At 49.4% G+C, this 16,491-nt stretch overlaps 1 protein-coding gene across 1 annotated transcript; it reads left to right on the top strand.

Moving 5' to 3' along the window:
* The first annotated feature begins 732 nt into the window (after positions 1-732).
* SHOX (SHOX homeobox) lies at positions 733-10,632 on the top strand. The gene is made up of 5 exons (XM_075081936.1): positions 733-1,006; positions 4,250-4,458; positions 8,790-8,847; positions 8,939-9,027; positions 10,387-10,632. Exons 1-5 carry the CDS (start codon positions 733-735, stop codon positions 10,630-10,632), a joined length of 876 nt encoding a protein of 291 aa, XP_074938037.1.
* Positions 10,633-16,491: the final 5,859 nt, after the last annotated feature.

Below are 16,491 nucleotides of genomic sequence, written 5' to 3' on the forward strand. Positions count from 1 at the left end.
CTTCCAAAACAGCATTTTTGGTTCGCTGATTATTTTGACCATTTAATTAAGCGAAATTAGCTAAATAGCAAATCAGGTAGAATTTCCAATGATTACAACAAATGCACATCTCCGGCTTTTTATTCATTACCTTTTTTTATTGAACACTCATTTTCTTTTCCTCTTGACAGCGATACATTTAATTGCAGGAGCACAGTTATTTGATTAGCTGTGGGTCCGTTTTTACTCACAGTGTTGCCACGCACAGGATGTCCTTACAATCAATTAAGCCTTCCTCCACTTTCAGTTCTGCAACCCGTGTACAGATTGCAGATACCTATTTTCATGTTTTCCTCTTTTCCTCCCCCCCCCCTTTCATTCCTCTCTCTCCCTTCTCTCTCCCCCTCTTTTTCGCTTTTGCCTCTTTGCCTCCCTAAATCAAGGTGCAAAGATGCCAAAGAGTGATGAAATGAAAAGAAAGCCAATTGCTGGACTGAGGTGGGGGAGATAGCTGCTAGGAGTCCGCCTGCGACTATGGAGCAGTCAGTAATTGCTGGAGACAGGGAGAGCTGGGGGTTGGGCTGAGGTAGCCATGTATAAATAGTGTGATCTCAAATTGAAAGGCATAAATAACAGCAGGAGTGATCTAACCCTATACAGCCCATCTTCTACGTGCAAAAACAGCGTGCGGAGGACGGCCACATCTCCGACTGAAAACAAGTGGATCTCTGTGGATAAGATCACCGGGCAGCCATGGAAGAACTTACGGCTTTTGTATCCAAATCTTTTGACCAGAAAAGCAAAGAGAGCAGCGGCGGCAGTGGCAGCAGCAACAAGAAGGAGACGATCACGTACAGGGAAGTTTTGGAGAGTGGGTTGGCTCGCTCTAGGGAGCTTGGAAACTCTGACTCTAACCTGCAGGACATGACCGAGAGCAGCAACCATTGCCCGGTGCATCTTTTCAAAGACCACGTAGAGAGCGACAAGGACAAACTGAAGGAGTTCAGCACGGGCAGGACGGCGGAAGGTAAGAGCGGGGCTGGCCGCCCTCCGCCCCGCGCCCCTCGCCGGCAGCCCCGGCCCCCTTCCCGGCCCCCGGCGCTCCGCAGCGGGGGCGAACCGGCCCTCCCGGCCCCGGGGCTCCGGCCTCGGCCCCGGCCCCGGCGGGGCTCGCCTCCCGCATCCTGCCTCCCTCCTCCGCCCGCCTCCCTCCCGCAGCGGCGGGAACATACGCTTAGAAACACGTACGCCCGCATGCATAACGTGAACATAGCCGTGAAAAATAAGTCGCAACTTCGGTCCTCCTCCCCACCCCCCCACCCCCCCATCACCCCCCCACCGCCGCCAGTCCCCGTTTCACACCCGAAATCGATGAGGTGCGTTAGGCGTTCGCTCGCCCGGGGGAAAGGGGCAGCGCAGGACGTCAGACATTTTTGTCTATCTGTGTATTTTTGTACGAGGAAGCCTTGTCCGGGGAGTTTTAATGCTTCAGAAGACCTGTTCTTCCTGCTTCCGGGCCGTCAGGATGCTGCTGCTTCTTCTGGGAGAAAGCTGGATGCGGAGAGGGCTCTCCCTGGACATTTTTGTCTTCCTCCGGTCAGCCTGCCCTAGCCAGAGGCTGCGGCCGGCGGGGAGGAGGAGGAGGAGGAGGAGGAGAGGAGCCTGGCTCTAGGGGAGCTGCCCGGGCCCGGGTGAAACGGAGCATCCCTGCGGAGAGCGGGACCGGCCGGCCCTGCCGCCTGCTCCCTCTGTCCCCTGCCTGCCCTTCTCACCTGGGCCCGGGCAGCGCCGCCGCCCCCCGGGGCGCGGGGACCCCTGACCCAGGGTCGAAATGCCATTCCTTCTCTCAGCGGGAAGAAATTAAAATTTTAAATAATTTTTTAAACCGATCCAGCTAAAAATTACGCACGGGCTCGCAGGGGAAGGAGAGAATGAAAAGGGCGGGGGGATTAGAAAGTTGAGAAAGTGTCTCTAGGCAAGTTAGACAGGTGGACCTGCCTGGGGAGCTACTGGCTAGCTTGGGGTAATAAAAAACGGTTAATAGGTTGGGGAACAACAACCAGTCTTTCAGCTGTTTCCTACTGTTTGATCTTGTTTAATATAACGTTGGGCGAAAGGCAATTTAATTTACAGCCCAAACGCTTATTTAATATCCTCCTCTCTTTCACCCCCTCCCCGGACAGAAGGACCGGGTGTAATGACATATTCGGGTACCCGTATTTCTGCACAAGCCAGTCCCACTCAGCGCTGCCGCTTCTCCTTCTCTGCTCGAGAGATCGCAAAACCAGAGGGTTCAGTTCAGAGGACTCATTCGCGCAGGAGATGGTTTTAAAAAATGAAAGCAGGGCATGCTCCATGAAGAAAAAAATCTAAAAAAAAAATACATATATAATGTGAATGAACGAAAAAAATATATCTCTATTACTCCCCCTTTTCCCTGTGTATCGAAATTCTGGCTTGTATGTTTAGCTAATCTAATCTATGAAGAGGGGCTGGGGGTGGGGATGGAAGGGAGGAGTTGGAAAGAGCTGAGATGCTTGTGACAGTTTAAATTCATGCCAGGTTTCAGTCTAATTTCAACTGATTCCGGCGTATGATTTCAGTCCCACCGATACGCTAGTTAATATTTTATACCTTTCTCGGACATGCTGTAGCCTCGGATCTCCGAAAGGAGACAGAGCTTTTGAACGCGCCTAATTTCCCCTAGGCATTTGCTGGGGTAGCACCCTTGTCTTTTCCTAGGGGTTCCCTTTAGAGGAGAAATGCGAACAAAATGCCATTTAAACCCACCAGCGAACACCCCCTCTTCGGAGGCCAGACCCTTCCCAAAGTTTTGTGCAGCCGATAGCCAGCCCGGAGCCGGGGAGCCCGGAGGAGAGATTACGGCCGGGGCCGGTTTTCATTTCGGAAGTGGAAACGAGCACTTCGGCTTGGGTCCCTGCCTTGCTTAAACCCAGATGCAGTTCGGGACGGTTTATTAGGATGCAGTTCAGGATGGTTTATTACGTTCAATTAACTTAAGGTTTACAGTTAGTCATTTGCATTTTGGGATGCCCCTAAGTATACAGGATAATATATATGTGCATGCGCAAGTTTGTGTGCGTGTATACATACATCTATATATATATATATATAAAATCCGTGTGTATTTGAGGAAGGAAACCGGATTTAATTCGGGATCATCCGCAGATGTGCCCCCCAGCCCCACACCGCCCTGAAGGTGAAGCGGGACAAAGGCGGCAGCCCGGGCAGACACATCCCGGGACTCTGCCGGTGCCCGCCCTGGGTGAGCGCCCTGCGGGATGCCCCGGGCAGGCAGCGGGGCCCGGCGAACCGGTTCAGCCTCCAGAGGTGCCTCTGCTCCAGAACCTCTCCTTTTTTCGTTAACTGGATTCAAATGAGGGATGGTGTTTTAGGCCGCCTGGCATTGGGGGGGGGGGGGGGGGGGTTGGGGGGGGAGGGGGGGAGGAAGGGGGAGAGGAAAGAAAGCTAAAAAGTCAAAACAAGACACACACCCCGCACCCCCCCCAAGACAAAAAAGGGCAACTGTTTTCCCCCTCTGTCCCCCGGCACAAACCTGCCCAGGGTCTGCCTCCTGTCGCAAGCTCGCCCCGAGCCCTGTTGGGCTCCATCAGGACTGGGGCGGGGGCAGGTCTGCTGTTTTGGAGGGGCTGAGGGGCACCCACGGTCCCTGCGGCTGCTCCCCCGCCCCAGGGGTTTCGACCCGCCGGCAGGTATTTTGGGGGAAGGGAGGGTGATGAGGAGAGGGACGGACGGTCTCGGTCCCAGGCCCGTGGAAAGTTTCTTTTACGAGGCAAATATTTTCACCGTGGCTTCACCACGACAGCGTGGGGGGGAGCTTCTTGCATAACCCTCTCTACTTTGGGAGAAAACGGAGAGGCAGAAGCCCCCTTCTCCCGCCTCTTCCCACCGCCTGGAGGTATCGAGGGTCCGGCGGTTTCCCTACCAGCCCCTTCCCCGAACCGCCCGTGCCAACCGGCTACACGGCTTCTTCCTCACCCTGGAAAAAAACAAAATTATTTTTATACCCGGGAGGGGGGTCCCCGGCCCGACCCCCAGCCCCGCTTGCCCCTCCGGCCTGCCGGGGCCGGCCCGGGGACCCCCCTCCCGCCAGCCGGGTACGCCGAGTTTGGGGAGCAAAAAGGGGGGGGGGGGACGGGGGGACGGGACCCCCGTGTGCTGCGAAGAGAAACTTCGGCGAGGTGCGAGGGGAGGCTCAGTGTGGTTTTCCTCTTCCCCCTCCCGGCAGGGATCTACGAGTGCAAAGAGAAGAGGGAAGATGTGAAGTCAGAAGATGAAGATGGACAGACCAAGCTCAAACAAAGGAGAAGCAGAACCAATTTCACACTAGAGCAGCTGAATGAGCTGGAAAGACTTTTTGATGAGACTCACTATCCGGATGCCTTCATGAGGGAGGAACTAAGCCAGAGGCTGGGACTGTCTGAAGCTAGGGTTCAGGTAAGAGAAAGGCTCTGTTCCTGGAAACGTCCTCACCTCACTTCCTAACTGCCAGCGGATCCTAGCACAGTGCCCCGTTTCATCCAAAGCGGGGAGGTGAAGGCAGAGACGACACGTGTGATGGGGAAGCTGTTTGCAACTCCGCCGTACCTGTCCTGCCAAACAGTAATTCTGCTCTGGGAATACCTGCCCGTGCCTTGCATTTCCTAGGAAGGCGGTTTAATAGGTTTGGGTTTTTTTTTGTGGGGCGGTGGTAGTGGTGACAAGTCTCTAATAACTGAGCAATTCGCTATATTTTTTAATTATTGTATTTTTCCTTGCAAACATGCCATCAACTCTCCCTTAAACCTTACTTCCTCCCCCTTTCCCTTCTTTTATGGGGACGTTCTGGGAAAAAAAAAAAAAAAAAGCCCAGAAAATAATCGCCGTGAATAAGGCTAGACGGTTTGGGTGCTGAGGGACGGGATTAGCCAGAGCCGGGGGAAAGGTGCCCGCTCTGATTCGCAGAGCAAGCGTATGAATGCATGGCACCCCATCTGGCCGAGCCTCCCCCCGTCCCTCCCATCCAGCTTCAGATTCAGCCTTTGAAACCTTGCAAATAGGTCCGGGTTGCTGCGGTTCTGGGGCCATCAGAGCCGTCTGTTTGGGTGGCTCCACATCCGTTATTTTAGAATCTGATTTTCGGTTTGATGCAGGTGAAAACACACCCCCAACCTTAAGCCAAGTAGGGAATGCATCCCCCAAACAGATGTCTCGTTAAAAAAAAAAGGCCGAAAAACCACCCTAGAAATAATTAATAAGCTCAACCTGTGGCTCCCTGAGCAGGCCTAGAGCAGGAGAAACCTGAAGGCAATCCTTTCTTAGGTTATAGCTCTGTGCTTGGCCTAACAGACCCAAACCGAACCAAACCCCGAGAAGAAAAAGTCACCAAGGCGACTCCCCCCCCCGCTCCAGCAAAACGCCTTCACACCCCGGAGATGCGGGATGCGCCTGCATACGCACATCCGTCCCTACACGTGGGTAGGGCGTAGGTGCGGGTGTAGGGATGTGGGCACGGGTGGGACGCCTTCGTGCCTACCCCCGTCCCAGGGCACAGCTGGAAGCCAAGGAGCACAGCCCCAGCTGGAGCGGGGAGGGGGGTCGCCTTGTCCCCCTCCTTGAGCCTGACCCAGCGTGGGAAGCAGAGGGGCAGGGTCCCGCTCCGCCCGGCCCCGCGCAGCAAGCCTTTGCCTGAGCAAGCGACTATCTCGCTTTAAACAACTGCCTCCTGGAGGCATTTCCCGAAATAAATAGAGTAGCTAGGTTGGTTTCTTTCTTGTTTTGTTCTCTTAAAGGCTCTTTTCTCCCCTGAGCTCCTGCCTCTCTCGCTATAAACCGAGCTGGGCGAGGGATGGTGCCGGGCACATGCCTTAGGAGGGGCGGCTTGCAGGGGATATTGCAGGGGTTCAGAGTGCTGCTGGCCTACTTTCTCCTGGAAGATTGATCTAACCACACCATATAAATTAATGAAAAGATTAAACTTTTGCTGAAGGGGACATCAACTCTTATGTCATCTTCCCAGATCTTCTTACTTGGGCTCTGTAATATCTTTCCAAGGCCTTGATGTACTGTTTCTATAAAAATAAATTACTTGTAATTGAATTCTGCACTCTTTCTTTCAAGTACTTTATTACTGAGCAGCACCTTAACAGGATGTTCATAGTTACAGGAAAATTGGTGCTTCAAGTGCTTACAGATCTTAAAACAGCGCACCAAAAAAAAAAAAAAAAAAAAAGATACTGTTTCAGGCAGAGATTATGAGAAATTAAAAAAAAATTAATAAATCTAATAACCTTACAAAAGAAGATTCAATGAAAATAAAGCTAGAAATAAAAGAAATATCGAGAAGGAAAAGAGGAGAAATGGATAATTAATTAGGAAATAAGGAGAGAGCTTGATATCCATCAAGAAAGGGAAGCAGAAAAAGGGGGAAAAGGGAAAGGGGATTTTTCTTTTAATACTTTCAGAATTGTTCCTCTAATTCCTATCTGAACCACTTGTCCCTTGCTGTTAAAGGATATAGTTTCAATTTAGTGTGGAAATTTGCTGTAAATAAATTGAAGCTCCTATGGTAGCTAGTCCTTATTAACCTTTTATTTTTAGTGTTGTACTGGAAACTCATATCACCCAGCTGTCAGGGTTATAATTGAAAGTTATGAGACCATAGTGAGGAGCAGGCAGTAATTCAATTACAACAAATATCTTTGGGTTTATGGTGCAGGGCTAAATTAAATGTCATTATTCACTGTCTCTAATGGAAATCAAAAGGAAATCAGATTAGAGCATTTGTGAAAGAAATCACTGAGTGATCCTTAATGAAGAAATAACTGTCTAAAACAGTGTACTGTGCTTTACTTAGCATATTCATGACTAATTGGAATTGATCGTGAATCACACCAAGCCTGATTTATTATCGCTTAACGTAGTGGCTAATTCATCACTTTTATTCCTCATAACCTTATTTTTTCATAGCTAAAGGGAAAGGGCACTTCGTTTTCCAGATTTAAATATAATTTCTGTTTGAAAGATGTTCTGATTTGCAAGAGAAGTTGTTTAAACGCTGCTTAAATTCCTCCTGACAATTTATACTCCTCGGGGGGGGGGGGGGGGAGAAGAGGTGACGTGGGGAAGACACACAAGGAGATTTCCTGCAAGGATTTACAACCTTAAAAAAAAAAAATAAATTATTGTCACTACAGCACGATGATATTTTGCATGCCCATTTAAAAAAAAAAAAAAAGAAATGTGAATCCCTAACGGCCCGGTGGAGAGGAGAAGCTTTGCGTGTTGTTAATATTTGCGTATGGCTCGTACGGAAAACCAGGCTTGCGCCGTGCTGCGCGTTTCGGGTCAGCGAGGCGGCGGCGGTGCCGGGCTAGCGCGGGGAGGGCTGCGCTAGCTACAAGTCGGCGGGGGCCGGAGCCGTCGGTCCGGCCGGCCGGTCCGTCCGTCCGTCCGTCCGTCCGTCCGTCCGTCCCCGCGGCTGCCCGCTGCGCGCTCCCCGCCGGCCACCCTAGGCAGGAAAAATGGTGCTCCAAATGGGAGAAGGCCAATTCCTACTTAAGAAAATCACTGAGGTACCCGAGGTAATTAATGCCTTTGGAAGCCTTTCTTTGCACTAATTACTCCGTTGTAAATGACCATCATTAAGGCAATTGGAGAAAGCTTGAAGGGAAAATTTGATGTAGGAAGTGCAGTTAGTATTAATTAACCGTATGATCTCTTGGCAAGTGCAAGAACATCAAAGGCAGTAGGTGTTTACTTAGCTACAAGATTTTATCAGCGGTGAAAATCAATGTTTGTCCATATTCGGTAGGTTTCGGTGTAAGGACGAGGGTCCGCAAAACCTTTTGGTCCGTGCCCCTGAGGATCCTTTGGGGAGAGCCGCTAAACCAAGCGCCTCGGAAGGGGGAAGGCGATGGAGGTCTGAAATGCCCCTGGAAAAGAGGCTGAGGCGGCGCAGTGGCAAGTTCTGCGCTCGTTGGAGTCGCAACGGCCGGAATTAGGGCAGGATTATTGGATTACAGGCGTTTCTCGGGTAGGGGCGTAAGAGCTCCTTTACACCCCAGCCTGGAAAGATGTTGCTCTTGTCCCTCCAGAAGTCTGCAGGGGCGGGTTTTGTTTCCTTTTAACGTTTGGTGAAGGGGGAATGATTCAGCCCCTTTTGTACAAGTTGAGCATCTCTCACCTTCTCTGAACTCTTCATTGGCATCTTCGTCGTTCCCCAGCCCCCCTCGGGAGAGAGCAAGCGGTCCGGTCGCCTGGGCGCCGGGTCAGGCGCCAGGGGCCCGGCCCCCCACGTTGGCTGTCCCCGGGTGGGACTGGAAAGGGTCCCACCCGGCCTGCCCGTGGGCTTGTTTTAAGTGTTTGCGAGAGCGGCCCCTCGCTGCAGGCGGGTGGCACAGGGACGGCCACCGCCCGCCCGGGGGGCTCGGTGCGAGGCAGCCGGCTCCCCATCTCCGTCCCCGGCGCTTCCCATCTCCTAGGGTCGGCTCCCGCTAGGAAACCACACCAAAGAGCAGAACACCCCCCAAAGAAAGAGCCCCCCAAAGAAAGAGCCCCCAATCCGCAGCACACAGAGGGGCTCACTCCGCCCGGGGCTGAGGTCTCCCCCTCGGCTGCTCCCGAAGAGAGACCTCAGCAAAGTAGTGCGGGGTCCCTCGCCTTTCCCCTCCACCCCTACCCCTGAGATAACCCTCTCTCAGCAGCTGCCTAGTCTACCTCCATTTTTGCTGTTGTGTTTGGGTTTGGTTTTTTTTTTTTTTGGTTTTGTTTGCGTTTTCTTTTCACAGGTCTGGTTCCAGAACAGGAGAGCAAAGTGCCGAAAGCAGGAAAACCAGATGCACAAAGGTGGGTGAGGGGTGCGGGTCGGGCGGGGGGTGGCGACCGCGGAAGCCCTGGGCCACCTTCGCCGCTCACCCGGCCCCGTCTCTCCCCGCAGGTGTGATCCTGGGAACCGCCAGCCATTTAGACGCCTGCAGAGTGGCCCCCTATGTGAATATGGGAGCCCTGAGGATGCCTTTCCAACAGGTAGTTAGCTCCGGTTTTATTTTCCTTTCCCCCGGCAAGCTCCGACCCCCTTTCGTTTGCAGGGGAGGAAGGCGGACACGTTTACAAGTGCCATTTATATAGAAGTTGGCACGTATTAAAAAACAGGCTGTAAAACTTCGTGAAAGAGCCCCCGCCGGGCTGCCGGGAGCTCAGCGCCCCTCGGGCCCGGGGAGGGGGCCGAGCGGGGGATCCCGCGGCCCCGGGAGGCGCCGCCGGTGCTGGGCCCCCCCCGAGCCCCGCCGCCGTGTGGTGCGCTGGCACACGGCCCCGGGGCCGCCCGCAGACGTGGCAAAGGCTGCCTGGCCTCCGGGGGCGCATCGCCTTCCCGGGACGGGGGGAAAGCCCACCCGCACCCCGCGGGGACGGGGCGGTCCGGCCCCGAGGGCTTCGGTCCCCGCCCGGCGCGGGAGAGTCTCCCACGCGGTGGGCGAAACCCTGAGAGGGAAACGCTATGCGGACCCTCGCCCTGTCGTTCTCGCCCTCCTTCCGAGGCCTGGCCTTTCCCCATGGAGGCGGCCGCCCGGGAAGCGGGGGGTCTTCTCCCCGGTGCGCTGCCCCGGGAGCGGGGCCCGGGTCGTTGGCCCAGCGAGGGGCAGCCCCCCGGGGGAAGGAAGTGGGACGAGGGGGTCGCAACTCCGTCCCGCTTCCAGCCACCCCTCGCTCACCGCTTTTAACTCCCCACCACCCCACCCCCCCTTTCTTTTTTTTTTGGTCAATTAATCGAGGAATCGATTTTTCACAGCCCAAAGGGACCCTCCACCGCCTTCTCCGTCTCGGAGACACGTGGAGCTGACAGATTAATTGTATTGATTTTTAAAAAGACATATTTGGACCAAAATAATTAAATGCATAAATAAACTCTTCCCCCACCCCTCTCCGAACCCACCCGGAGCTGAAATCTCTCAGTCAACCCCAACGTGTTTGTGTAGGTCGAGAAAGCTCCAAAGCAAACACCAACCGGGTATAGAAGGGACCCGTGGCCAAAGAGTTTTTTGAGAGGTATAAACAAACATCCCTGGAAAAAAAAGTTAGATATATAAAAAAATAGCTATTTAGCACTTGTTGGCGCCTCTGCGTTGGGCCGCATATTTTTTTTTTTAATTATTATTTTTTAAATATGGGGAGAGTTAGGCGCGCCCCTGTGCCCCTGGCGAAGCGCGGAGCGGAGCTTCGCCGCGCTGCGCGCCTGCCCCGCCCCCGCGGGCGAACAAGCCGCTCTTTCAGCCGCCGGGGTACCGGGAAGGGTCGCGGGGGGGCACTGGAGGGGGGGGGGTACCGGGGGGGCGCCGCGGGTAGGCGCCGCGGTGCTGACGCCGTGTCTCTGCCGCCGCCGCCCAGGTCCAGGCGCAGCTGCAGCTGGAGGGCGTGGCCCACGCGCACCCGCACCTGCACCCGCACCTGGCGGCCCACGCGCCCTACCTGATGTTCCCGCCGCCGCCCTTCGGGCTGCCCATCGCCTCCCTGGCGGAGTCCGCCTCCGCCGCCGCCGTGGTGGCCGCCGCCGCCAAGAGCAACAGCAAGAACTCCAGCATCGCCGACCTGCGGCTGAAGGCCCGGAAGCACGCCGAGGCCCTGGGGCTCTGACACGCTTCGGCTGGGCACCCCTCACACCCCAACTCCCCCCCTCCCCGCCACCCCCGTCCCGGGTGCCCGCGGCGGGCGTCTGTGTGACCCCCACGGACCGCCGCTCTGCCCCCCCCCCCCCTCCCCCCCCCCCTTTCCCCCGGCCGCGGGGCGAGCAGCGGGCGCTCCGGGCCGCCCTGCCGCCTTCTCTCGTTTTTGTTATATATTTTTGTTTTGAGTTTTTTTCTTTTTTTTGTTTCTTTTTTTCCCCCCCATTCCTTTCCCCCCGATGTCTGCGAGCGCTCGGCGGCAGCCTCCTCCTCCTCCCGCCGCTTTCCTCGCCCTCTCGCCCCCAGAGACTCGGCGGCCGGGGGCGCCGGGCGAAGAGGGGGGCCGTTGGCGGCCGTTGGCGCCGCGAGGCACGGTGGGGACCCTCGGCCCGCCGCGGGGCGAGGGCGGCCTCCTCCCGCACCGGGCACACGGGCACCCCGGGGGGACGCGGCAAACGCGCACCCACGAGTCGGAGACTCCGCGGCGGATAAAGTAGATGGGAGGAGAGGAAAAAGGAGGGTTTAAAAAAACAAAAAAAAACCCAAACAAAAAACCACCCACAAAAAGAAAGGAAAAAAAAAAAAAAAGGAAACGATCTCTAAATTATGTTAATCTGTGAACATTGGGGACACTTTGGATTTTTGACCCTGGCAAAAGTGATCGCTCCAGCATAACGTCATCTGCTGCTGTCAGTTTTGCTACCTTGTGCATGTGTCTAACTAAACACGTTTTGAAGATCAGAAATATATTAGAACGAAACTAAACAAAACAAATAGTAATAATAATAAATAATAAATCCTTGGGGCTGGTCTCCATTAAAGATGACATTTCTTTGTTGCCAACAGTATTATTTCACTGCCATGAATCTCTTCCATCACTGAGGAGCTGCTGCTGCAGAACTGGTTTGAATTTAAATGTGGAATTTCAGATCTGAGGCAAGGCAGTTTTTTTTTTTTTTGCTTTTCTTTCCTAAAAAAAAAAAAAAAGCAGCAATAACAAAAAATGTGCGTCTCAAATGGCTATGTCCTTTGAAAGGAGAAAAAGAAAGAGACCAGAATTTACTAAGCGCTAGTGATAACTTGAAAGATGGGAACAATAAGAAATGCACCTGTTTTACCAGAATCACCTGAACTCAATGAGATGCAGCGTGTCATAGAAACAGGTCCATTTTTCTAATTTTTTTTTTTCTCCAAATGTCTGGATCTTTGACTCAAAATCTCACTGTTTTACAGTATGTAGAAAGAATGACTTATACGCAAAGATGGACATATGGTTTTAAGGCATAATACTGATGCAGCATTAATTTTAGTGAAATGCAATTAAGTGCAGTAAAGTGCAATACTGTAAATATTATAGATTAAAAAAAAATAGCCGTACTTATTCTGTTAATAACCAATTCTGCAAGAACCATAACTTAAGTCCTTTATGCTTAGACTGGTGCATTGCAGCTTCTTGCCAAAATGACAGTCCGAGTCTTCTAGGAGTGGATCAAGTTATACGCATCACATATGGGAAAAGGTAGATGCCATGGTTTCTAGTTGAGTTAATGTGCCATATTTCTGGGAAGTAAGCTGAAAAGCCTGTATGACACTTTTGCAGTCATTTTAAGTAAAGAGAAAGAAAAACCAAACAAAAAAGCAACCCACAGGAGTGTTTTGTAGAGGTGGACAAGTCCAATATTTGGCCATTTTAATTTTTGTCTGCGATTGAGACACCAAGTCTTAAGCAAAATACCTAGTATAAATCCAGAAAGGATGGGGAGCAGGGAAATCCTTTAAATTATATTACCAAAGTGTCTGGGTTTACTATCCCCACCCCACCTGCCCTTGTTACGGTATTCACTTCTAATTAGTTTATTTTTTATATATATATATTTTTAATCATTTGGAGGGGAGGAGAGAGGAAGGTACAAATATTGGTCTTGTCTACATCTAACAAGATAGCTATTTGTTGCCTTTGCTACCAAGGCCTGTGTTGATGGAAGGTTATCCTCTCAACAGTACTGTTATTAAGCCTGCTTTTTATGTCTCGTTTAGCAATCCATTATTAGTTTTGGCTTTTGCTGATATTTATCAAATCCAGATATTACTGTAGGACGAAAATTCATGCTGTAGATAAATTTGAGACACTTGTTGTCTTTTTTTGTTTCTCCTTCAAGTTTTGATATTTTCTAGCAAGCAGAAGTTCTGGAATGTCAAAGTTGTGCTATTTCCCTTCTATTTATTATGTGAGAAGTAGTTGTATTTTGGATTTGCTAGAGCTGATAAATGTTACCTGCCTTTTCTACCTCTCTGTGAAAGCCCAGTACCTTTTTAAAGCAAGGCCAAAATGTTAAGATACTGTTACCTGTTGCTGACAAATATGGACAAAATCTCAGGCAATTAAGAATTTCTTATTGAAACAAAATATTTCCCGGAAAGTTAAACATTTTTCATGATGATATCTGAATTTCTGGCTAAAATAAGAAATATTTGGAGTGGTTCCAGCACTTCTAACATGCAGATCTGAAAAATAATAAATGTTACTACAGAGATGCTTTAGGCTGTAACAAGTAACCTGTTGTACTGGGTACCCACAGCTGTCGAAGAAGAATTTGATACATGGTGTTGAAGACTGAAGGTGTAGAAGGATTGAGTGGGGACTGCTTGTTATCTGTACCTGTGATCTAATTATTACCCTTTCAAGCCCTTTTCTGAGAGTTTAAGAGAGGATTATGTGATTTTTTTTTCAGTCCTGTGCTGGACTTCTGGAGTGATTTTCACCCTCAAACAATTCCATAGAATGAGCTCAGCTGAAGCTGTAGGTTTGGGATCTGAATTTTCTCAGACAACTTCTAAGTGAGGCTGTGAAGTGCCACCGATCTTACAGTGTTACAGGATGCATGTGCAGTATGCATCCACCTCACATTGGAAGGAATATCTTTTCCTTCTTTGCTGTTTTACTCAGTACCAACACAACAAAAATGCTTGTAGATTTCTCTCAGAAATTTTGCTACACGCAGCTCCTTTCTTGTATTAAAAAGTAGCAGTAACATGAATACGGTTCCTTGCTAACATGAAACAAGGCTGGTAGCGTAGCATACATCTTTCCAGAATGACAATTTCTTACAGTTTCTTCTGATTGCTTTCAACGGATGTCTCAAGGACAGCCTTGCCCTCTACTGCAGGAGGGAAGAAGGTGGCAAGATTTATCAGCTTAGCCTGTTTTGAAGGAGGTACCATAGATCAGCCTGGGGAAAGGGGCAGGGTGTTGTCTGTGAATCTACCAAGGCGCTTCATGCTGCTCTTGCAGTTCATTTAGCATGAAAGGAAACGAAAAGGTGCACTGCGCAAGGGCGGTAGCTGAAACCGGTTCTGCTTTGCTTATTTCTCAAATGGGCCAATTGCGTCGGTGGTGGTATAAAATCTTTGCCTTGTTTTGGGTGACGCATGTAGGCAACCTCTTCTTCTTGTCATCCTTACATTGTTGGGAAGAAATGAGGAGTCCTGCCTGAGCTACCATGTACTGGACTGTAATTTTCACTAAGTGTAAGTCACTGTGGCTCCATTCACCATGTGGAGCTCCAGTGATCCATATGAATTGAGAATCTGGACCAAAGCGTCTACTCCACCTCTGTTAAGATGTGTTTTTTTTTTTTTTTTTTTTTTTTTTTGCATTTCTCTAATTATTTTTCTTGGAGGTTGAAAATAAGATAGTCAAGGTCCTGAGGTACTTATTAAAGTTTAAAAATATTGTAATTGTTTTAGATTCTCAGGCATGCCAAGCCTCATTTATTGTCCACCATCGTTCAGCTTGATCTTTGTGCAAACTTTCATTTGAGAAGTGTGAGATTTTCAAGACCATCAGAACAACAGCCACTGGGCAGAATTTGCTTGGAGGAGTTCTTCATTTAGTGTAGGTTGCTAAAGAATCTTCCTCAAAAGTTTGGTCTGGTATTTGAAAAATAACCTGAATGAATGCCAAATGAATAATGCTGTTTGTAAACAAGTGTATAAAAAAAGGATTTATGTATTACATGGGCCCCTTTATAATGGAAAAAATAGTCTCTAATTTTTTTGGAACTGTCAAATAAGCTTAAGTACTTCACCCATTTGTATCAAAATAGCAAGCTGACTCCATGGTTCGTTTTTATTGACTTGGAAATGTGTGAAAAAAAATATACTGGAACTTTTTTTGCTTAGTAGGGTCATATAGATGTAGTGACATTTTGGTTAATATCATAATACTTAGCACTTATATAATGTTTATTTGCAAAGCACTGTATAAATGTTTATTATTTAATCCTCACCCGTTATGAAGTAGGTAAGAATTATTATCCCCATTTTTGTAGAAATTAAGGCATATAAATCCAGGGCCAAGTTCCATCATCCACTGTCAGCATTGAGTATTATTATTTTTGTTTTAGTAATGTGGCAGCAACCCCCATATCAAAATCTGACACGAACTGTGGTGCTAGAAAACTTTCAAAACTGTAAGTGGCAGAGGCCCCGCTCCAAGAAATTTAAACTCCATACCTGACTTTGGCAAAAGTCTTAAAGGGAACATTGATCATGATTCAGAGTGGCAGAATGTGTCTGTGATTTATTTCCACAGAACACAGTGTTACTGCCCAACCCTCTGACCCCGTGCGTCAGTGGGAACTTGGTTTATGACTCAGTGGGGCTGAGTTGCGGCAATGCTAAGACTAGCACCAAAAATCCGAGCTCCCAACAGCATGCACAGATTGCTAGAAACCCCCGATTTCCAACTTCCCCTACTATAAGTTTTTCACATGGACCAAGTGCGCTGATGTCAATTCTTTGCATGCTTTATCTGCTATATCTTTTAGTCCTATGTTTGCCTACAAAATAATAACAAGGTATGATTTTGAGTTGACATAACATTGACACATTGGGACTGTTGGCTCAAATACAATAGATGTGTAGTCCTACAGAAATCCAGATCCCTAAGGCAAACCCAGGATATATATTTTTTTTTTTGTGATGAAAAATACGCATGTTTTCTGCCCTTTTAAATGTGCCAGGCAAAATAAATTGTTTCTTTTTTTCAAACAGATAATTTTAGTTTTTGAAGACATTATTACTTTGGAGGTGGCAGGCTTTTTCCCCCTTCACTTCGAGGAAAATGTTCAAAGTATAGGAAAAATAGATTACACGTCTTTCTTAGAAATGTGTTTATTTTTATAAATTCTAATGATCCAGGTGGTGTCCTTGTAATTGCTAATTATACTCAACTCTACAAAGTGTGCACAACCAATATGGTTGGAAATTTGTTGTGTTCTTTGTTAAAAAGGATGTTCAAACTGCCCCTCTCCTCATCTGTAAGCACCCTACTGACCCCATTATGTTGTTTTCTTTCCCTGATGTGACAGAATTCCTATGGCTAACATGTTTCCAAACAGCTGTGGCTAACATGGCAAAAGCTTCTCATTCAGTCACTTGAAAATCTCTGCTGGTTGCAGTAAGATGTGGTAGGGCCGGAGAAGGCCTGGTAATGCTTGGAAACAAACAAAAAAAATGAAATGTGCAGGTGCGTTTCTCCTCTCCTTGAGAGAAGAACAGAGCCTTCTGCTTTATGACTCACGCTTTTTGTACAACTGCATCTCTAAGTCACATCTTTAAAAGGTGCAACGTGGGTCCCATCAATGTAACCCATTGGCTAATATTATATTGGTTATGTTTGTTAGTTGGCCTTTCTAGCCAGGTCAGTGGAAGGCCATAGCCTTCGTTGTTTGCGGCATTCTTCAAAAGCAGTGTGATACCAGATATCCCTCAAATTTTGTTTGTCTGTTAGACAGATTAGATGCTAAAAGTTGGTGCCTAATTTTAG

Source organism: Phalacrocorax aristotelis, chromosome 1 (genome assembly GCF_949628215.1).
Source record: "Phalacrocorax aristotelis chromosome 1, bGulAri2.1, whole genome shotgun sequence".
NCBI lineage: Eukaryota > Metazoa > Chordata > Aves > Suliformes > Phalacrocoracidae > Phalacrocorax > Phalacrocorax aristotelis.